The sequence below is a fragment of the Columba livia genome, chromosome 1 (assembly GCF_036013475.1).
Source record: "Columba livia isolate bColLiv1 breed racing homer chromosome 1, bColLiv1.pat.W.v2, whole genome shotgun sequence".
Taxonomy (NCBI): Eukaryota; Metazoa; Chordata; class Aves; order Columbiformes; family Columbidae; genus Columba; species Columba livia.
This window is the reverse complement of record NC_088602.1, coordinates 185,743,342-185,766,332: the sequence shown is the minus strand read 5'-3', so window position 1 is coordinate 185,766,332 and position 22,991 is coordinate 185,743,342. Positions and strand designations below refer to the sequence as shown.

The 22,991-nt window shown below is 36.1% G+C and overlaps 1 protein-coding gene across 4 annotated transcripts in view; it reads left to right on the top strand.

Annotated features, from left to right (window-relative positions):
* CTTNBP2 (cortactin binding protein 2) overlaps window positions 1-22,991 on the top strand; it is a 90,877-nt gene that overhangs the window by 15,288 nt on the left and 52,598 nt on the right. For all 4 annotated transcript variants that reach the window (XR_010469566.1, XR_010469567.1, XM_065048799.1 and 1 more), the window contains exon 3: window positions 22,213-22,437. Coding sequence is in view for 2 of the 4 variants with exons in the window: in XM_065048799.1 (XP_064904871.1) it covers window positions 22,213-22,437 (225 nt within the window). In the remaining 2 variants the exon portion in view is untranslated. The remainder of the gene's footprint in view (window positions 1-22,212; window positions 22,438-22,991) is intronic.

Sequence of the window (22,991 nt, the reverse complement as noted above, 5' to 3'; positions counted from 1 at the left end):
AACTTCATTCTTGTGGTTTTCTTCTCAGATTTTTTGCTGTAATCAGTTTAACTACATCATTCCTAAATGTGTGTGCCCTTATCTATATGTGTGTTGCAGGGTTTCACTGAGGATTTTTAAAATTTGTGCAATAAATAGTATTTATATTTCTGTTGGAAATACCTCTCCTGGAAAGTTCTGGCATTAAAATGAATCAGTCTTGACTGATCACGAAAGAACTGATAATACTGAATCTAACTAAAGACTGACTTGCATGGTACTACTCTAATCTGCACCTAGCATGAAGTTTCTCATTTTAACAATACCTGTTTGATGCATCTCTGTCAGTCTGTCCTTGTTCTATTGTATAAATTACATTGACTTCTGTTGTTTCCCATTTCACTAATTTTGTGTGAAGTCACATTATGTGCTTTACTGAAGATCTGAGACAGATCTGATGTTTTTTCTTTGCCTATAAAGCCAGTTATGTAAAAAACCCACACCTACCTTCAACATCTGTAGGTGGGATTTCTTTTCAGGCTAACTCTTGCAGGATCATGGTTTTCAGGGTGCTAAATGTTGGTTTGTTTTTTTTTTTTCCTCTTGGTATACATGTCAAGTTGTCACAATCCACAACTTATCCCCAATATTCCCTAGTGGAATGGAACACAGATTTCTGACACAGAGTTACGGGGTAAGAACTAGGGAGCAGAAGCAGTATTTCTGAATAAGAGATGGAACTTGTCTTACTGTTTTTGTTTTTTTCTATACCATATTTATAGTATATGTGTGTGTATATATATATATATAGGTATTAGTTGCCTGTGTGGATTCTGATGGATTGAGTAGAAAACATTTCCCACCTCTTTGTTTTTGTGGACTGAACCTCAATCTGATATATAGAGCAAACTCTACTGCTCACAGAAATCTAAAATAATAATCTTTTGAATTCGTTGGGTTTTTGTGATTTTTCTTTTTTGTTCTCTTATTTGAAAAATAGCTGTAAAATGATGCACAGTTTGAGGTGCCACTGAAAGAAATTAAACTCCAAAATGATACCCTGTATCAGTTAGTATTGTTGTAATACTGCTTTCTAACAGGGAGACAATGCCCTGGGCTTCCAGAACTGTATTCAGATGCTCATTGTCTGGCTGTTCATTTACAATGTATTAATTGTATCACAAAATGTATTTGTATTTTATGACTTGCAGTTTAATTTCTCTTGGTACTAGTAGCCATCTCCTCATTTAGCACTTTTAAGATTTTGAATAACTTTTTCTGCCTATTTAAAGCTTAGTTTCAAAAAAGTGCAGTCCAATGAGAATAAAAAATAAAGGCTTCAGAGCTTGTTGATCTGCTTTGAAAAGATTGAACTAGGAAATTTTAAGTCTGTCTACTGGGTATTGTTCCAGTGCAGCGTCTCTATTCTGTGTAAATAAAATAAAAAGTAAAAGGGAGAAAGGCCAATAGTTTGGGATTATGGGAAGAAATCTTGTTAAATGAAGTAGTCATCCTGGGAGTGAAGGTGGAGAGGCGCAAGGAAGATAACTTTAGTTATTAAAGTTAATAACATTGATGTGGTAGATTTTTTTTTTTTTGCTAAGGCAGTTGAATTTACGCCACATGATAAATTAGAGACAACTGAACCCAAGGTGTCACATAGAATAATTCACTCTTTATTACATCTTTGTGCATAAGGTATTGCAGGGTATCCATTGTATTTTACATGAAGTTTCGATACATTGAAGTCTGGTTTTGAAACAAAAGTAAACTTCAAATCCAAACTGTATTCATTAAAATATGCAGATGGCATCTATATCCTCCCATGTTTTTAGAATTCATTGTTTTTCCTTTATAATATGCACAACTGCAGATACATAAGGACAGATAGCATTCCTGCTTCTAAAAGAGGGCTGTTGCTTCCTGCTTCAGTGGTTTAAATTTTGTCTGACTGGGTCAATGTCTCATACTATTGCTGTGTACGTAGTATTATAGTTTGGTGCTTTGATATAAACAGAGAAGGCTGAGAGCTTTTTCGCCCTTAACGTGTATAAATTTCTCATAGTATACTCTGATTTGTACAATGCAGAACTCACAGTATTTTGCTGAATTAATCTCTAGTTGAATGCTTTCTTTTTTGGGGAGCACTGCCAGTCTGAAATTTGGAAGTTGGAGAAATTCAGACTTTAAATAGTTGCAGTAATTATGAACCACAGCAATTTAAGTTGCTGGACAGGTTCATCTCTCTGAGGACCTATGGCCTTGGAATAGCAGACCTTTGATTTATTCTCCAAGTGAACGGTCAATTTGCTGAGGAGAACAGCATCAGGATTTGCCTCAAAGAAGATGATCTTTATATAAATCTTTCTCATTAGCACACTGATATTGTATAACCACTACACCAGATGACTTCAGACAGTTCTTTTTGAATCTGTACTTTATTTTAGTGGCTCCATGATCAGGGTTGCACCAGAATTAAAATCAGATTAACATTTAAATCATTAAAGTCATTTAATAAATGAGAAATAACACGTTGTTCAGTCGCTATTGGGAATGCAAATAGTTTAAAAAGGAGAGAGCCTTAACTATGGGTGCTGCTTCCATCTGTCCCAATTATCCAAATAAGCTGCCTGCCTGTAATAAGGGGATAATATATTCCTAATGTGGAGGTGATGTGGCCACATAATCAAAGCACAGGTCTGGCCTCCCACAACTGTGACCTCAAATTCAGCATGCATTTGTTGTTGTTGGGGTTTTTTGTTGGTGGTTTGTTTTTTTTTCTTTTCTCCAGCCATAAAGAGGTTTCTGTAACTGCCTGCTATCTAGAGGATTTTATAAAGTGCATTGATCCTCATGTGATGAATTGAAGTGCTAGTGTTAGCTGTCAAGCATGGAATTATACATGCTAAATGCTGCTTTTAGTGGCGATTCACTCATAAATTTAAATCATGAGTAGGTTCTTTTTCATCTAAAATTTTAAAGCCCAGCTTAGTTGGGATTTTTATTTTTTAATCATTTTGTTTGTCTATGTAAATATCATTAGATGGTGAATAGTAAAATGAAAATTTATATTTTTCTGCTTCTATGGTATGCATTAAGTAGTGTGAACAAAGAGAAAAAGGAAATCCTTGTCATACTAGATCCTTTAAATGTACCATACTAAATAGATTTAGAACAACTTACTTGGATTGTTGGGGAAAATCGCCAGTGAAATAAAAAAAGGCTAAAAGAATTGTCTATACCAACAATGGATATATTTTTGTTTTTAATTAAAATTGACTACAATATCAATGGCTTTTCTGTGGATCAATGTCTTTGAGCTCAAGCAAGCGACAAATCAACAGATTCTGTGTGTGGGATGACTGGATCAGGAGGACAGTATGAGAACTGCAAGGTGAATTTGCTTCAGAGCTGTAAAGCCCTACTGTATTTAGTTTTTACCATAACTTCATAAGGAAGGAAAGTTTATCTTCCATGTATGTGTGTGTGCTGGTTGAATCCATTGGCTACTGAACTGTAAGATGCAGATTCAGGGAAAATCAGACTTCATTAATTTAGCTGCTCATAGAACTTAAGTTAAACTATCTAAGTTTATGAAAAGATGAGACAAAAAAGATCTCTGCTGTGGGAGTTAGTTCCACCAGAACTGTGAATACGGTTTATCTTCCTGAATGTGAGCATTTTGATAGGTCTGCAGGCCAACCAATAGAGCTGGAAATGAATCATACTTTCTGTATTATGTCTGAGTAGAAAATCCATATAAGCCAATTTCTGACTTCCCCTAGCAAGGCATGTGAGTTCTTGAAGAACAGTGGTAGAATTTTGTAATGAAGGTGTGGATATTAATGTAATGAAATAGGTAGGTCAAAAGACAGAAGTTAATGCATCATGTCATAATACCTCTTAGCTACATTCAAGTTTAATAACCTGTTATATTAGCTTTCCCTTAAAAAGCTTCCAATTTAAAAAGACAAGATTATTTTAAAGTAAGGATAAACAGGTTTTAGAAAGTGTAGTGATTAATGTGTAGAATACATGATGTTTCTTTAAAATAGGTAATGCACAGTATGTTAAATGCCAATTTTCAGGTTTCAACTCTCCTGTGAGTCATTTTAGAATTATTAAGACATCAGTATTCAATTCCATGAGAAATTCAGTAGTTTAAAGGAAGTCTTAGAAAAAACTTTTCTTTTTAGAAGGATAATTTGTCTTGAAATTACTGGATTATTTCAGAAATTTCTTAAATAAGTAGCTGCAATGAAAAGTCTCAGTTTCAAAGGCTATAATGGTATGGTCCAATGTTACTTCAAAATACTGCTCCATTTTTTTGTGAAAAAGTATATAATTAAATTGAACTTTGTTTTCCAAAGTATTGTATTTTAGAAAAATGAAAAAATGTTTCTTTGTACTAACATTCTGTTAGAAAATTCTGGTTATACAGGTGGCTTTAAGATGTTTGGGTTCATTATGGTAAAGGCCATATTTACATATTGATATATACTTATATATGTGTGTGTGTGAATGAAGTACTTGGGTTAATCTACCCTAGCATGCAGATCAAGAGCATACTTTAGAAGATACTCTTCCCATTCCCCCACCGAACTTTGCTGTGACTTGCATTGCAGACCACTCTGAGACTGTGTAAACTGAACAGCACCAATTGTGTTGATCTACAAACTTGTTCCTCTTGTGTCGCAATACCTGCTGATGTTGACATAATCACTGTATACCTATAAATGCCCTTTTCCAGGGTTGTTTGTGTCAACATAGTAGGAAATATGAGCTGATTTGGTCTAAATTAAAAAAATAATAACTCTGTCTCCCATGTTCACCTTCTAAAACCAGAGCTTCCCCAGTGCTTTCTACCATTATAATAATTCTTGCATTTAAGACAGATGGACCTTGCTTGTCAAGTTGCCAGATGGGTCATTGTAAAATGTTCTTCTGGGTTTTCTTTCTCCCCAAAGGGCAGAATGCATTTTCTGCTCAAGCTAGTTTGATTTCAAGTCCTGAGCTGTGCATTGCAGAAGGCTATTATTAGTAAACCTGTCTTTCAGTTTTGGCCGACAGTGATTAAGCACTGAACAATATACTTTTATTTTAATCTCATTGAAAATATGAACTATTCTGGTGATAATTGTCATGTGTACATATTTCTGTACCACTTTTGCAATTCTTTAAGTGTATGTGAAGATCAAACAATACTTCCAAAAAGAAACAAACCCTGAGTGTATCATACTTTATCATGACAGTATACTACGTAACAACATTAGGTTTTTGGTGCTTAACCAAGAGTGATACTGGAATAACTATGCAAAATGTGGCGTCATTCATGCTTGGCCCTGCGTTTTCAATAATGAATTAGCTATTCCTTGGGAGAAAAGAAAAAAAATATATTAAGTAAAATATTTGGTAGAAGAGCTGTAGATACTTGCAAAATATACTTACCTAAATTGACCTGTCTGTTTCCCAGTGAGTTCTGTCTATAATAGCAAAAGAGCTTCTTTCACTTGGCCAGGGCAGATCTTTGACTACTGCAGGTTGAGAATTTAGTTAAGAAAATTAGAGTTTTCATGTCCTTTTAATGTTAGTTATTGTCTTCTGCATCTTGTGATGGGGTGATACTTAGTTTGGCCTGTACTCTCTAAGTTACCCATTAAAATAGAATTATTATCAATACCATAGTTGGAAAAAGTTTTTATCCCAAACTACTGCACAAAGTCAACAAGAATTGTACCGTAAGACTTAGTACTTCTAGAATTAACTTAAAGGTGAGAGGGCAAGAAACCTGGGAGCTATCAAGGAAAAGGGAATGAATCCATATACTTTAGTTGTTCTCAAATTGACTGATAGGTAGAAAAATTACGTGTATAGTAAGTGTAGTTTGTCAAAGCAAGTTACACCACCTATAAATTATGAAGACCCTTACCTGCAAAGTTGTGAAGTTAAAATGCAATTCCGAATTTCTCCTTTGTGTACGAATCCCCTGGTGCTTTTGTACTAAAAAATAGAGCTAAGAGCACACAGAAGGCGGCTTCAGAGGTTTCTGGCAGCCAGGAAGACAGCCTGTTTTGTAGCAGGTGTCTTTGAAAAATGGTGATTAGGTAGGAGGAGGAGCAGAAGGTGTTAAACTGTATGTAACAGAAGGTTATTGTTGTAGACAGTATGATGGCAGTTGTTGGTCTTGGTGACAAAAGTGAACTATGAAATAGAAGTCAGATAATGCCTTGTTTGCATCGTTCTTTTTGCATGTTGCAATTTCTTTGCAAAAATTTAATCTTCACTAAATTTTTGGAAGGCAATGGTCTGCAGTTTGTGTCATTGCTCATCTAATTACTAGTTCTGATTTATTGACTTACACTTTAATTATGGTTGCATGTGCATTTTCTCTGCTCTTAAATATAGTTTGTCTTTACCTGTCCAATGATTCTGGTTATGATTAAACCTTTGACCATCTTAATATTAGCCTATTGTAATTTTCTGGACATGGCTGTCAAAAAGTATTATATCATTATTACAAGCTATTTAAAATTGACTGCAAGGAAATGTGAATAATGTGAATATGAAATGTGAATGTGAATGTGAAATGTGAATAAATTTCAGACAGGTTAGCAGGTGAAATGATTTCTTCAGTGCTTAGTTTGGAATTATTTCTTTATCTGTGGTTTATTTGAAATTTTAAAGTAATGCAGCATTCTTTTTGTTCACTTAATTGAAAAAGTGTTGGAAGCAACCGTAAAGAATGTTCAATTCATTTTTTTCCCTATCTTGATAACAGTTTGTATTGTGGTTTTCTTTTTTTTCTTTTTTTAATTTACATTATGTCAGTTAAAATTATTTTTATAAAATTACTTGACATGTTTTTGCACCCTACTTTATTGCCAAACAAGTTAAGAAAATAACAATATTCCAGTAAATACCTCTGTGGATATTAGTTTTTGAAAATTGCATGACTAGTTACAATGTAAGAAAATAGCTTTTGTTGCATGACAACAAAATCACAAGGCCTGCTTAAGACAGCAAAACATAACACTGTACTTCAGGAAATGTTGTGAAATTAAAGGATGGTCTTATACCTTATTGCTGAAGTCTGTGTTGTAATAATTTGAAAATATTGTTTATAGTATTGGTGGGTTAGCTTTGTATGTAGTATTTTATTTCAAGGATCATTTCAGATGCCTGTGAAAGTATTTGCTTTTCTTATATTCAGTGTTTTTGTAGTAATGGTTCTCTAGGTATGGATAACTACCAATAAATACTTTTCTTTGCATTATGAAGGGTGTCAAGTAAACTGTATTTGGATTTTCCTTCAAGTAACACTCTTATTTCTTGCACTTCATGATGAATGGAACCAAGTCTTGCCTTTTGCAGTAGGCGTGCTGCAGTCCCTGGACTGGCTGACTTTATTGATCTGAGGTATCCCAGTATTTAGACACATAGAAAGGCCTCTTCTAGAAGCTACCAGCCAAATAAGTTTTCGAGAGTGTTATGTCACTTTTTGTAGTAGTTATTTGCTATTTGCCAAAGATTGATATTAAGCACTGAGCAAAATAAAACTTTTGGTAAACCATCTTAAACGGTCCTGTTTACATGTTGTTTTACTGAGCTGAAGTTTCAGTTCTCAGGTAGATACCCTTATTCTAGGCTCTCCTAAAATTGGAGACTACAAGTCTAAAACTGTGAGACTCATTTTCTTTTATGAAAACTCTATGGCCTTGCATTGCCAACATCCTTTTCACTCTGTCCTTTGCAGCAGTGACTGTTAAACTGATAATAGTCTCTTTTTGTTTTTCACATAAGATCTGAATATCTTTATTGTTGCCAGGCATGCAACTACTAATTTAGCTGAAAGTATTCTGCTGGTTGTTTATTTGGATAATTGCTTTGCCTTTCCCACTTGATTCCTCCTACACTCTTTTGTTCTTTCTGCATAATCCAACATAAACTAGTGAGTAGAGATACACACGCTATTTGTAAAAATAATTAAAAAATTCCAACAGCACGTTGATGTAACTGTTTCTTGGCTTCACTGCATGAATAATACAGCTGTGACTTCATTCTTAGTGTGACTTATTTGTTTGCCATCATTACTCACGTTGCTGACAATGAGAAGTGTACCCGGGTCATCCTGTCTGTATTATTATGTTAACTGAAATTTTCCATTTTTAGCTAAGGGAACATACACAGAATATTTCCTCTGTGCCAATGAGTAGTACAGTTAATTTTGTTGGTGGTAACACTGAATTGCAACTGGTAACACCCCTTTATTTTCTTTGTGTGTCTCTTCACGTTACTGAGGAAAAAAATGTATAAGGTTTCTTCTTGGTTCTTCCAAATAAATTATTACAGTAGTTCAGAAAAAGATAATTATGAATAAGATAAAAGATTTGCTTGGGGTCCTCTTCAAGTTCAACACTTGTGAAAGCAATTACTTTTGTTATTCTTGTGTGTATGTGTTCCTGTAATTTTCTCCCTTCCACTCTGTTCTGATGCTGTTCTGGACTGGTGGACGGGTCTTTCCACCTGCAGTTCTCCCAGAAAGAAGTATCTGCCTTGCAAGGTCTGGCGTGTGCTAAAACTACTTAGCACTAGGTCTCTTTTAAAAGCCAGTGTTCCATTTGTACAAATCATAATTCAAGAAAACAGAGCTACGGTGATTACAGTGAGTTCTCTCTGAAATAGCAGAGTAAAATTTTAGCTAGATATTGTGGAAATACAAGCTGTTACATGACAATTTTAGAAAGGTAAACTGTAAGAAATGGTATCTGTAAAGAGAGCACTTGCTGGAAAATGCCTCTGAAGTTTTAATAAAGGGCAAAAAATCCAAAATATACAATGTGGATGAATATTCTGTTTCCTTTAAAGTGTTCCATTTTAGAAATCAAATTTGCTTAGTTAAATCTATTCATTCACTCATTCAGCCTCTTTACTAGGCCCAATAACAAGAGTAAAATTCTTACTGGAGGTGGTACACTGACCAACTGCCTGACCACTTCAGGGCTGACCAAAATCTAAAACGTGTTGTTAAGAGCATTGTCCAAACGCCTCTTGGACACCGACAGGCTTGGGGTATCAACTCCATCTCTAGGAAGCCTGTTCTAGTGTTTGACCACCCTCTCGGTAAGGAAATGCTTCCTAATATCAAGTATGAACCTCACCTGGTGCAGCTTTGTCCCATTCCCTTATGTGCTGTCACTGGATCTCAGGGAGGAGAGACCAGCACCTCCCTCTCCACTTTCCCTCCTCAGGCAGATGCAGAAAGCAATGGGGTCATCCCTCAGTCTTGTTTTCTCCAAACTAGACAAGACCAAAGGCCTCAGCTGCTCCTCACAAGCCATTCCTTCCAGCCCTCTTGCCAGTTCTGTTGCCCTGCTTTGGACACATTCAAGGACCTTCACATCTCTTTTAAAATGTGGGGTCCAGAACTGCACAAAGCACCCCAGATGAGGCTGCACCAACACTGAGTGCAGCAGGATAATCTCTTTTGATCAGATGGTTATACTGTGTTTGATGCACCCCAGGATGGGGTTTTCCCCTCTGTGCTGCCACGGCCCACACTACTGACTCACAATGAGCTGCTGTCACCAACACCCCCAGGTCCCTTTCTGCAGTGCTGCTCTGCAGCCACTCCTCTTCTAGTTCGTACTTATGCCTGGTGTTACTCCATCCTAGGTGCGGAATCTGGTATTTGGACTTGTTAAATTTCATGCCATTAATCATTGCCCAGTGCTCCAGTCTATCTAGATCCCTCTTCAAAGCCTCTTGTCCCTCAAGAAAGTCAACAGCCTCTCTGAGTTTAGGATCATCAGCAAACTTGCATGTTGAACAGAACTGGCCCTGGAAATGAGCCCTGAGGAACATCACTGGTGACCATTTGCCAGCCAGATGTAGCCCCATTTGCTGCAACCCTTTGAGCCTTGCCTTTCAACAAGTTCTTCACCAAGCAGACTGTGAACCTGCTGATCCCACAATTGGACAACTTGCCCAGAAGGATGCTGTGAGGGACAGTGTCGAAAGCCTTACTAAAATCCAGAAAAATTACATCCCTACATCCACCACCTTCCCTTCATCCGCTAAGCAGGTGACCTTATCATAGGAGGGTATCAGATTCGCTAAACAAGACTTCCTGGTTGTCAACCCAAGTTGAGTGTGCCTGATGATTGCATTATAATTTCATAATTTACATAAGTTTTCATTAAAATAATTAAAGTTTGGTAATCATGTAATAGCCATGCAATAATATAGGATGATATTTTAACTGAGATTTTGATAGCCTGAAAATATGAAAATCTAAATGAAAAAAGAAACTGATTGATTTAGTTAAAGTTTTTCTGTGATGCCTTTGGTATGTCTTTTCTGTTGCTGAGCTGAAGGAACTTTTTCACTGCTAAGTATAGAGGTTAAAGTCCTCTTTTTTGGTAGAGATGAAGTCAGATTTTCTTCAACACCTCAGAAGAACGGCTGACAGATTTCCATGCAAAGAATTATGAATTGATTTACATGAATTTGAACATGCAAAAAAGTTTACATGACAAATGGTTATTTAAAATAACCAGAAAGCTCAAGTATCTCTATCCATTGAGACTCATTATCAATATGAAAATCTGTATTATTTTCAGAAATAATAAATGTCTGGGTGGTTAGATAATCAGAGCATCGAACAGCGATACTTCCTTACAAAATATTGGCCTATAATTTTCAAATGTTAAGTATCAGACAACAAAGCTGTCATAAAATAGATCTAATGTCATCTTTATATAGAACATCTGGATGGCTCTTCTCAATTAAAAACACATGTTGTTTCATGACTTGAACTTTTTCTCTTTTCTCCTTTGGAAACTTAGTGCAAGGTCTGTTACATCTGTAAGAAGTGAAGAATATTTTATATTTACTTCTTTTTTTTTTTCTTGTTGGTACTGATCTATTAGTAACTGATCTTAGGTTTGTAATATGGCCTTTTCATTTTTAAAGCCGCAACCTCAAAATAGTGGATATTCATTACTTTAAGGGAGAAAACTAGTAAAGAAGGATTGGAAGCATGTGTCTATCTGTCCTGTCTGTACATATTGCTTTCACAGAGGTTTTTGACAGGTAATGAGGAGAAAGGGAAGGAAGTTGTGCTAATTAGCGATATTGAGGTAATAACAAACTGGTGCTTACTGGGTGATAATCTCTTTTTATGGAGTCAGACCCCTAAGGAGATTCAGGCCTCATCATTGCCTTGGTCGTATAATTCTTCCTCAGTGCTTTCCGTTATATTGTACATCAGGATTGTTTAAGTGTTAATTAAATTATGTCCTGTACACAGAGAGATTTGAATTAATTATTAAGCATGCTGTTCTTCTGTTAAGTCTGCTTTATAGTGCAGAGAAAATGGTACAGCTTTTTACAAACCACTTTGATATTGGGATGCTTGGCATGAAATAGAGAAAATCTGGGTTTTCGTTGTTTTCATCAACTGCTAGGTGAGATCTGACCTTTTATGCCTTAAAATGATATTTTTATGTATTTTCTTAAATGGAGGTTACTGAGGGTAGCTCTGTAAAACAACTTACAGTCCTATATCCAGAGCTTTCTTTTTACTCTGAAAAATACTTTTTAAAAGCTTGGATTTAAAGATATGTGATTCTGAGAGAAAGTGACACTTCATGAATTACAAGTTTTTGAAAAAGTTGTATGGGTTGTTGTGAATGAGAGAATAATGCAACATTTTGTCATTACTCTTATTTTAACAGTTCACGCTTGGTGTAACTTTTCTAGAAAAAAGTTTCCACTTTCATGCAGCCTGTTTCACTGTAACAAGTTTCATAGATATATTTGCATGTCTTATGACTGTTATGAGACACTGTTCTGAGTTAAGTTTTGAAGGCTTTTTATGACTATGTGCGCTTTACGTTAAAAATTTCTAAGCAGGTATATTTTCTTTATTAGTACCTCTACCAAAAAACTTGAATTCTTTCATGATTCTGGTCAGTCATCTGTAAAGAGCATTTTTTTTATAGTATGAAATAATTATATAGGTCCGTCAGAGCATAATCAACCTGTATGTTGGTTTTGTTTTAACTTGCTGATTGCACCCTGTTTCTCAATTCTTTCTGCTGTTTTCACCATTTTTGAAGTAGCAGCCTGTTACAATCCTCAGTCTTCTTCAGAGAATTTCCTTCTTTTTTCTTCAGATTCAATAATGTCCTTGGATTGTACACACGAGTTTTTGTCTTAGGGTACTTGACACTTTTCATGGAAACAGATGATTTGAATATATTGGTCAAACATTTTTCACATAATATTGAGTTCATAAAAATCTAACTCACTTGTAGACTTTGCATGGGTATACACTGTCCCAGTGCAGAAGAATTGAGACTATAATTAATGTTGTAACAAGAAATTAATTGTCAAATGTTCATTAACAGAAATCATGCTACAGGATACCATTTCTTCAGCAGTCATTGATGCTTACATTTCCATTTTTAATTTGTTCTGTAAAACTATATGTGGAAGTAATATCATTCTTAATTAATCATCATTATATATCATATTCCCCAACCCACCCGCACCCCACCACCTCTGATAATTCTCAAATGACTAGCTCCAGCAAATCACTTTGAGACGTTGTATAATGTCACTGAATAAAATTTTTGAACATGTTCTCTTTCATCCACCTTCCTCTTAAAAATAAAATCTGTTATTCTTTCAATTTTATTTAGAATGAAGGGTTCACCCCCATCTTCAACATATCACATAAAAAGATTTTACTGCCTCCTCTGCTGGGTAGTTTTAGAAAACTTTTTACTACTCCCTAATACATATGTCAAGAGAAAATATTAATATGAACCTATCAACATCTGTTGAAACAATTTTAGTATATGTGGAAAAGGAAATTAATCAGAGGAACAAACGCTCTTCAAAGGAAGGAAATTTTGTTTAAGGGTACTGAGGCAGCTTTAATTCAGTTCCATTGTTCCACAGCAGTGTAGGACATGCAGTCCTATTTTTGATGTTTATCATCAGTTGCTACATGGAAGACTTGGACTTGCTGAACTCTTAACTTGGCAGGTAAATGAAGAGGAAACGCTGAGATACATTGGGGGGAAATACAGTATTAACCTTAAAAATACTGTTGCTTATATATTCTGTTGCTGATTACATAAGTTGATTATGAAAACTCATTTCAGCAAATGTGTGCAATTAATATCAACACAGATTATTACCGTAATAAAGCTAACAATGCAGCTTATATTATGTGATTAATTTTTCATTTTTTCTGTATTGGTCTCATTTTTTATTTATATATTAATTGGCTGTGTTTGTTTTTCTTTGCTTTTTTGGTGCTTATAGCTCTAAATCCACAGTAAGATGGGATACTACTTGAAGGTCTCCCTGCCCCCCTAACATTCTTGTTAGGGAAAAACATCTAATTAGATTTCATAATTCTTAGTTTGGTCACTGAAAATAGGTATTTTTTTTTCTTTTCTTCTTCTTAAGTGGAACACAAGAAACAAGTGACTGGCAGCCAGTTCCTATACTGGCTTTGCAGCTCTTCCCACAGCCCATTGTCCAGATACCTCCACTCCTTTATGTAATTCTCCCTGCACACCTGCTGCCAGTCTTCATCAGCCACTAGATAAACGGAGTCAGTGGCTGCAAAGGGTCAGCTTGGGAGATGGAAGTGTCCAGGAGGGAGCTGACAGGTGCATAGAGATGACTTGAATAGAGTCAAATAAGTTGGTGTAGGGATGAATGAGGTGTCTTGCTGGATGAGATAAGAGGCGAGGTCCCTGAGAGGGAAATAAAATAAACAGTTTAACGTACAGCCTGGTCGTCAGGATTCTTGTTGGCTGCAGATCTAGGAGAGAAAACTCGAGACTAATCCTTCCCTTTGTGTCGCACAGCTGCATAATCCCCAGAATTGCTCAGTGCTGATTTTTTTTATTTTTGAAAGTATCACAGACTAAGCGTTCTGTTTTCTACGTCATAGAGTATTTTCGTGATCATAAGCAAGACGTAAGACTTGTTCCAACAGCAAGTAATTAATTGCTTTTCCTTCCTCTGAGAGCTCATGTCTATCATTTGTTACTTGAGAAGGTTGCTAGCATCTACAAGATAAAAAAAATAACAGTCCTAGAAGAAATCACCAATCATAGAGTAATTTAGGTTGGAAGGCACCTCAAGAAATCATTCAGTCCAATCTTCTGCTTAAAGCAGGACTAACATCAAACATGGATTGAGTTGCTGATGGCCTTATTCAATCCAGTTTTGGAAATCTCCGAGTGACAAAGGTTTTGTGTTTTCTCTGGGCAACACATTCCAGTGCTTATCTGCTCTCACCAAGAACAATTTGAGTCCAAGTTGAATTTCTCTCATCAGATCATGGGATGATTGCTGCTTGTCCTGTGGCTGTGCAGACCTCTAGCAAATTCCTCCCTGATTGATTTCCACTGAGAAGTCCTGTTTCTACATAGTTCTTCCTTGAAGAGAAGTTGTGTTGTACCTTTTGATCTTCTTTCATGCCTCTCTGAAGATATTTTTCAGTTCTGCTGTATTTTTTTTTTTTAGTACAAACTTTTAGTGTATCCTTGATCTGACATAAGGCTATAGACCAGCCTGTCCATAAACACATTTTTGGTTTTCATTCTTTTTAAGTAGTAGTTGCACTTTTATTTTAGTATCCCCGTTTAATCTTTCAGATCCTGTGTAAGGATTTAAAAGCTCTATATAAATGTGATGTTGATATTGGATTGAATTCAAAAACTGGTCTAAATAAGTTTAAGCTTTTATCGTATTGCAGTAGTTAATTTCATTAATTAACTATTTAGAGGTGGGTTTTTTCTTTGTTTTTAGATATTTTCTCTTGATTTGTGTGTGCTTAGTCACTTTTCATCAGCAGTTACCTGTTGGAGTATTTATTGTAAGTCATAATTTCATGTACCACTGGCATAGGCTGCAAAAAGTATTGTTTGCCATAGACATGTTTTTATACCTTTAAATGTTTTCAGTCTCAGTCCTTCCGTTAAAAGGCTAGTCACTGGGCAAATGAGTACATACATAAATGATGTATAAATTCATATAGCAGCTTTCACAATGCAGCAGTTGTGATTACCTCCTACAGTGGGTGCATGTTCTGTCTGGTTTTGAAAACTTCATGTTTGAAAATGCGTTCAGTTAATCACAAATCAACATTTTAAATGTCATTTTCTGTATATATTGCTGGGCAATTGAAGTTAATACATAAGACACTACTAATGCTGGTTTAGCACAGCCACCAGATTATGCAGAGACTATTTTAAAGGATGGATTACCCATATGACATTAGACTATACATTCCCCAGATAATGAGTGCCATAAAGAATAGGTATCTTGATGTTGCTACTAGCTCTTAAAACTTGAAATTCAGTGCTGAAAGATGATGTAAGAGAGACTCTTTTCTGATTCTAGTATTTCTGTTTCTCCCATCTGATGTATTTTAGTGAAGAGCAAAGCGACAGAAGTATTATTTAGCAGCTGGAGGAATCATGTAAAAAAAAAAACCCTGAAAGATTATGCATTTCCAGCATTAGCTTAATGAAAGATAAACTTTGGTAATAACACTAGCTTCAGGTATTCCCATTTATCTTATTGTGCCCTTTCTTACCCAATTTGTTACCACGTTGCCACATCCTCCCCCCTTACATGTTGGCACATTTGTGTGTCGACCATTTTATGAGAAGATCGTGGAAAGGATCCTGCTGAAAAATTGTCAAGGAGAAGAAGCCCTGGGGCTTGTTTGTGTCTCCCCCTTGCCCTGGTATCAGAGTTGTCCCACAGGGAGCTTCCATAGTGTCCGTGTGTGAGTCCTGTGTGGCGATGGAGGGTTAAGAAGCAGGACATCAGTTCTGTAATCTGCTGGTGCTGTGGAATACTTTGCCTTTTGGAACTCAGCCTGGTGGAGTCAATAGACACCTGCCTTTTTATGATGTATTTCATTCATATGCAGGCAGCTCTGTTCTTAGACATGCCCAAAGGCTCCACCACATTGCTTAAGCCAAAAGAACAAGCACCTGGCTTCAGGATCCACAAATTAGGTGTTTTTACATTTAAGATCCCTTAGAACCAGATGCCATAGGTGTCCTTCAGTGTTACACTGAAAACATTTCAGTTCCTCAGAAAATACGTTATTTTCACTCAAAAACATGCCAGCAAGAGAAAGAAGTGAATGTGGTGCTTCCTTCTGCAAGAAAACATAATTTATATACATTCAGACTTGTGGTTTAGGTGTTGTCAAACTGATAGTGTTCAAACTCATTGCTCCTTTTTGCTCCCTTCTGGCAGACGAGTGTGGAAGTGGTATTCTTTGCCTAAATCAGGCCACTTTTAAGCTGAAAAAAACCCAGCTTAAAAGTGGTCTAGTGGAAGAGTGAGTGTGGAGATAATGTCCAGGAAAGAGCACACTCAGTTCTTTTTCTGGTTTGTTTTTTGGTTTTTTTTTTAAACACTTAAGGAAGTCTCTATATGTGTCGTAATTTCTGTAGTAGCCCAAAAATTCATTTTTTGGATGGCTGACTCTGCAAATTTCTAATAATAATGTTGTATGTATGTTAAAATGTCAGCAGTTCTCAACTCATTCATGCTAATGGTATAATTTCTGGAAAACTGTTACTTCAAATGAATACCCCATGATTTGATAGTGCTCTGTGAAAGTTCTGTGGTTTATTGCAAAATATCCAGATTGCATTTTCCTTTAGAACACTGGGTAGATTTTTGAAAATTTGCAAATTTGACATAAATTTGAAAGGTTGGGATTATAATAGATATTGATACATGGGAAGAGCTGTGATGCTTTCAGTGGGTGTGCATTATTTATGTTTATTCTTCTAAGATTATGTACTACATTTTGATGAGGAGGTGATTTACTGTATTAAACATTTAGTATTAATATTCATCTGCTTAAATTTAACCACGGATAGTCATTAAATATCCCCTTCTGATATCCCATGCTATTTGCACTGTCACAATGCATTGTAAGGTATGTAGAACATGTCTAGCATCATTCAGAAGAAATTAAAATAGCATGATTTACAAGCCGATATTTTTTACCTTCTGGCTTAAAAACACACCACTTAACTAGATTGTGATAATTGCATTATCCAAAAGAGTATACTTCATTATCCAAAAGGGTATATTTCTGCAGCTTTTAAAAGTTTTTAAATTTAAAAGCCTGTTAGCAATAAGGTAACAGGGAAGTCAATGATCTAAGTAGAATTTTTTGTTAAACTTAGCAAACCTTTTTATTTCCTATCTGACTGTGTTTATCTCCCTTACTTCTTATGATCTAAAAGCAATTTACTATTTTTTTGAAAAGCAGAAAAGGCATTGAAATATTTTCACAGATATTCTCAGTGCTGAATATTCATTTATTGGTTTGAAGTTCCTGCTGTAGATGTGGTACAATGCCGTACTTGTGAAAGTCTCTGGTGCTTTTGTGCACTTCTTCTAGTGTCTTGACACTCTCAGTTAGTGTTTTGACATTCTTCTTTCAGTGTTTTTCTTTGCAATGTATTTTGTTTTGTTATTTCATTCAAAACATCTTTATTTAAAATACTTTGTGTTTTTATTTTTCTGTGACAGGACAATTAAATAGCAGAAATACCCGAGACGTAGTGGGTTTCAGTTTACCGGAGTATTAATCTCCTGCACAGTGAAAGGCTGTATCAGTGCTTGGTGGCTGTTGACACCTGTGTTCAGGTGGGAGGGGAGATGAGGGAGATTACAGGTAGCTTTAGTCACCCCTGCTGATTTGTTTGAGGCTATTTGGGAACATGAAGTGATATTAACATTCCAGAGCTCACTGTAGTGTCTTTTACAAGGTGGGTCTTAGGACCAATGCTATGACTTCTGAGAGAGTGATTCTGTGTAATAAAAATTGGGAATACAGACAACTGTTGGATGTTATCTGTTGCGACTTCAATATAGTCAAAATGCTGTTTTCCTCACTTTTCTGTTCCAATCATTTGTTTTTATATGAGCTATGTTTAAGAACATAACAGCCAGGCCACTTCAGATCTGAGGTCCACCTAGCCAAGTATCCTGTGGATACATGGAGTTACTGGATGCTCCATAATCCTTGTGTTAGATGAGTAAACTGTCACTCCTCATTCTCCTTTTCTGTGGCCAGTGGAGCTGAGGTTCTCTTGGGACACCCTGGGAATTGCTCAAAGAAGGTGTTTGTTCCTCTGGAGTCCTTAGTTTGGGTGTGTGCTGTGCCTCTGGGATCATCTGGGCTAGTGGAGACAGGTCTGGGATGGGCTGATGAGCCTGAGAGCATCCCAGCCAGGTATTAGTTGTGTTCCCCCCTGTGCTATTGTTTCTCTGGGCTCCCTTGTGGGTGTGCAGATGAACTTTATCACTTAACGCAGTTTCTATTATGACTAAAACTTTGTCTGTTGGTAACACAGAGTTTAGCGTGTGTTGTTGTATGTGTGAAATGAATGTCCACTTATTCAGTGTGCACCACTTTATGATTCTCCGTGTTGAATTTCATCTGTCATTTTGTCACCCAGTAATCAGTATCCAGGGACTCCTTGCAGCTCTTTACTGTCAGCCTTGGCTTTTTGGTCCTGAATAACCTGTATTTTTAGGTTTCCTGAAGCAACCACTAATGCTTTCTAAAACGTGAGTCATTTCTATGTTGGTGAGGTATTTGTCCGGACTGCATGGAAGGAACTGTGGTTGGCCAATCACTGCAGTGTTTCCTGCCTCCCACTATTTCTCCAGTTTTCCTTAGCAGATCATAGTTGCAGTTGCAATCTGATCAGGCAACTGGTAGTGTAGTTCTTACAAGTGACTTTTCCTGTTTAGGCTAGTAATTTCAAATAATGGGAATTGTAGGTATCTAACTTGAACTGTAAGTTTTCCCTGACATACATCATCATTCTTACACCAGTACGGTCTAACTTGTCTTTCTGCCACTTTGGCCCTAAGTTTTAGGGAACTACTCATTGTTTTGCTTTTATCATGCTCATCCGTCATTTTATCTTATATTTTTTAGAAACATCTGTTTTACTATTTTACATTTAGCGCCCTTTCGAGTTGGAATCGTCCTGAGATGACTTTACTGTCCCTGGCTTGAGAGTTGCCAGTCTATTTTAGCCTGTGCCTGAGGGTGGTCAGTGAGGGCTTCAGCCCTACAGGCTCTGTCATCCCAAACCACGTGCTGTTTGAGACCTATTGGTTTTTCCACAGACTTTAGCTTTCAGATCTTCCTGTAGCCAGTTCGGTTCTTAATGCCAGTAGATTGTTTTGATTGTCATTCAGATGGAGCTCATCCCTTCTGTAGAGTTTCATCTTTTCTGTAGTTAATGAATCCAAACACCCAGTCCCTTTACTATTTTGGCAGGTGTGCACTAGGCTTTTGGCTTACTTGCTCTGTTAATTCCTATACATGTTGGAGAACGTTTCAGAGCATAATGTTTCACCATGTAGTAATGAACGTCTTACACAGTAGCCTAAATTTTGCCTTGAAAATGTCTTTTCTGTTTCTGGGTCGTTGTTATCCACACGAACCTTCCATTACTTTCTGGGATCCTTATGGTGTCTGTTGGTTACAAAGGCAGCAGACAGGTTGCTGTGAAGTCCAGCTCAGCTGTCTGTGTGTCTGATCATCCAATGATCACCACTGTTGACTGCCTTTCTCTTTTAAGCTGGAGCTAGTGGCCCTGAAGAGATATTCTAACCCGCTTCTGCGATAATTTTTCCCCTTTATCTGCCTGGTACTTTCAGAAGTGCTACTAAACAGCTCCAATTCTGAAGTAGCAGCACCGAAACTGTTCTAATAAAAAGGAGGAGGAAAGTCTTGGCAGGAAAGCATCGTTGATGCATCCCCTATCTTTAAGTTCCTCCAATTTTAGCTTTGTTTGAGATTATGACCTGTTTGCATTGCATGCATATGGTATCTGCTGAGAGGACAGCTAGTCATAGGTCATAGAAAAAAATGGATAATACACATTATTTCACTAGTTGTCCACCTATGTTTCCTTAAAGGCATGAGTATTTGCCTTTGCAGCTGAGATCGGTTAATCTGCTTATCTTCTCTTTTTGCAGTTGGTCACTGCATTTAAGGATGGAAGCTCTGGTGGTCTCTTTTATTTACAGCTGAGCTGCTACATCACTGTTATTTCCTGTACTTTGGTGGCTGACTTTCTTTATATAAACTAAGTGGCTTTTACACTGCTAATAATTTATATATGGATTGTGCCTCCATCTCCATTTAATTCTTAACCTGCTTGGGTTTGTCATCTTGTTTGGCTGCTTAGCACTTTCATCCATTGAGGGTCATTTTTTTGGCTTTGATTGTTTCCTTTACATGAAGGTTGAATTCCTAAGCTGCATACTGTCCTGTAACTTCAGTATACAGAACCAGGAGCTACAAATATAGCCCCTTCCCACCTGGCTTTGGAACTAGCTATTTTATTTTATTTTAAAATCTAAGTTAATCATTACGAGATTAAAATGTTAAACTAATTGGGAGGTATTTGTAAGGCAATTTATAAAAAATAACTAGTTTCTATCAGCTTAGTTTTGTCTGTTCAATCAATCTCTACCTGACTTTGTAAGCCTAGCTAGGCTTTAGGTGTGAATGAACACTGTAAGCTTTTTCTGAAGTTGGGCTCTAAAGACTTGTTTTAAAAAATATTTTCAAGTTCTATTTATACTATCAAATGGAAAAATAGACTTAAAGTATTTCAAGCATCAAAATATGTATACACACTTTTTCTGTTGCAGTCAAATTCTCTTTACCTTTTAATTTCCCACAATGTTGCAGTTTTGTAGACAATATACAGGAAAAATTTGGGCATTCACTTAGGTACGTTATTTGTACTTAGTCTCTGGAGAGTTTTTCTAACATAGTTCTTATGTTCTTTGGTTTCTTATGCTCTGAAATGTGTGTAACCTTTTATGACCTTTTCATATGTTACAATTTTAACTTTGAGCTTTCCAAATGATCTGCTAACCCATTTGGTAACCATTACGCCTGTTCTTCCTCTTTTGTACCTCAGAATTGGCTTATTCTTCCTCTTTTTTTGCTTGTTCTTCCATTCTCAATTTGAACTAAATCACAGATTAATGTTTTATACATTTTCAGAGGATCCATTCATTTCTGATGATGTTTCTCTGCACTGTGGGATTTTTCTGATTTTTTTTTTCAAGACATACTTCTTTAAAGGGCTGCTCTGAATGTTATGATTTTTAAGGTAGCAAGCCTTCATTTGTTTCCAAAATTTGTGCTATAATGATTTGGTTTGCTTCCTTCTGCGTTCTGTTATACGTGCAAGCACAAAAACACCACAAGAAAATTTTAGAAATCGCTGGATCTTTCTGGTGGGGTTGTTTGGTTTGGTTTTCTTGTTCCCCAGCTAATTAGATGGGTCTTATGTCTGTGATTTTTTGAACAGTATTTTCTATGAAGACTGTTAGAAGTCAATATTTACCTGTGACCTTCCTGTATCCTATAAATTAAATGTATAAAAATGCCTTTTCTGAAACTGATCTTGTTTTCATGTTGGGCTGAAGAACCAAAAATTTGTCAAGCAAAACTACTTCTGATCTTTATTGTGTAATATGTTTTTTGTTATGACAATAAAGTGTTGCAATATATTTTGTAAATATAATTATGTTTTAAAATATGGAGAAACATAAGATAATGAAGTTCTTCCTGAATAGAGATGTGAGACAGGTCTTAATTTCAGAAAAGCCCTGGTGATATTTTTGCTCTCAGCTTGTCTGCTGTTACTTATGAAAATCTCTGTATGTGTAAACATACCAACTTTTTTTTAATTTGAAAAAGACTTATTTTGATACTGCAGTGAACACGCAAAGCATGTTTTCATTTCTTTTACTAGCATTATTTTAATACACAGAAATAGAAAACTTTATTTTAGAATGTTTCTGTCTGTGTATCAGCCAATTTACAAGATGTTATTTTTGTGATATTTCTGAAACTGCTCCAAATTGAAATTTCTGGTTGAATTGAGAAGGGGAAGGGAGTTTTTTATGCAGTGAATTGTATTTGCTGTAGTGAAATCTGTGTGCAACGTATCTAACTATTCCTATTACAGATTGTAAATGAATGCCTAAGAAAAAAATACTTAAAAAATATAAATAACATAATTTTCCCTGTGGTTACAATCTCTCCTATGTGTGGATGTACTCCAAAGAATGCATTTAGGTTTATTTATTTGTCTGTTTGTTTTCCTTCGTTAGGCTCGGCGCAAAGAGGTTTTTATCCAGGAGCGATATGGAAGATTTAATCTGAGTGACCCATTTCTGGCTCTTCAGAGAGACTTTGAGGCAGGTGCTGGTGACAAAGAAAAGAAGCCAATATGCATGAACCCCCTGTCTATTTTAGAAGCTGTTATGGCTCACTGCAGGAAAATGCAAGAAAGAATGTCAGCTCAGTTGGCTGCTGCTGAAAACAGACAAAAGAAGGTATCCTGCTACCAACTTTTTTTTTCCTTTTTTCCCCCTCCTGATTTGTTGCTTCATACCACTTTTTAAATCTGAGGTTTTGTCTAACTTATTTATCCTTACAAGTGTTAAAATGTAATCACTTGTCATATATAGTGAGGTGCTGATTTTGTGGTGATATTTTGTGTGCACACCTCATTCATTCCATGAATTTAGCTCTACTTACAAAATAAATAAAATCTAACTGGTACAGGTTGATGCAGTATTTAAGTGGATAGCTCAGTGTGAGCTGAGAAAGCATCATCACAATATATTTTTAGACGAACAGCATTGAAGCCTAGAGGTGCTACTGTTATTTTTATTCCAACCTAAATAGCATAGAATAAATAATTTACATTTTATATTAGGTGGCTCTGTTTCATAAATCAGTAAAAATAAAATAACTATAAAAATACTTGTTTGCCTATTTAGAACATGTGCTGTAAAGAGAAAACTATTTTGAAACAACTATGTTGCAAAAGAAAGTCTCATATTGAAGATAAAACAGTGTCATTTTGAAATTGAATGATTGGTTG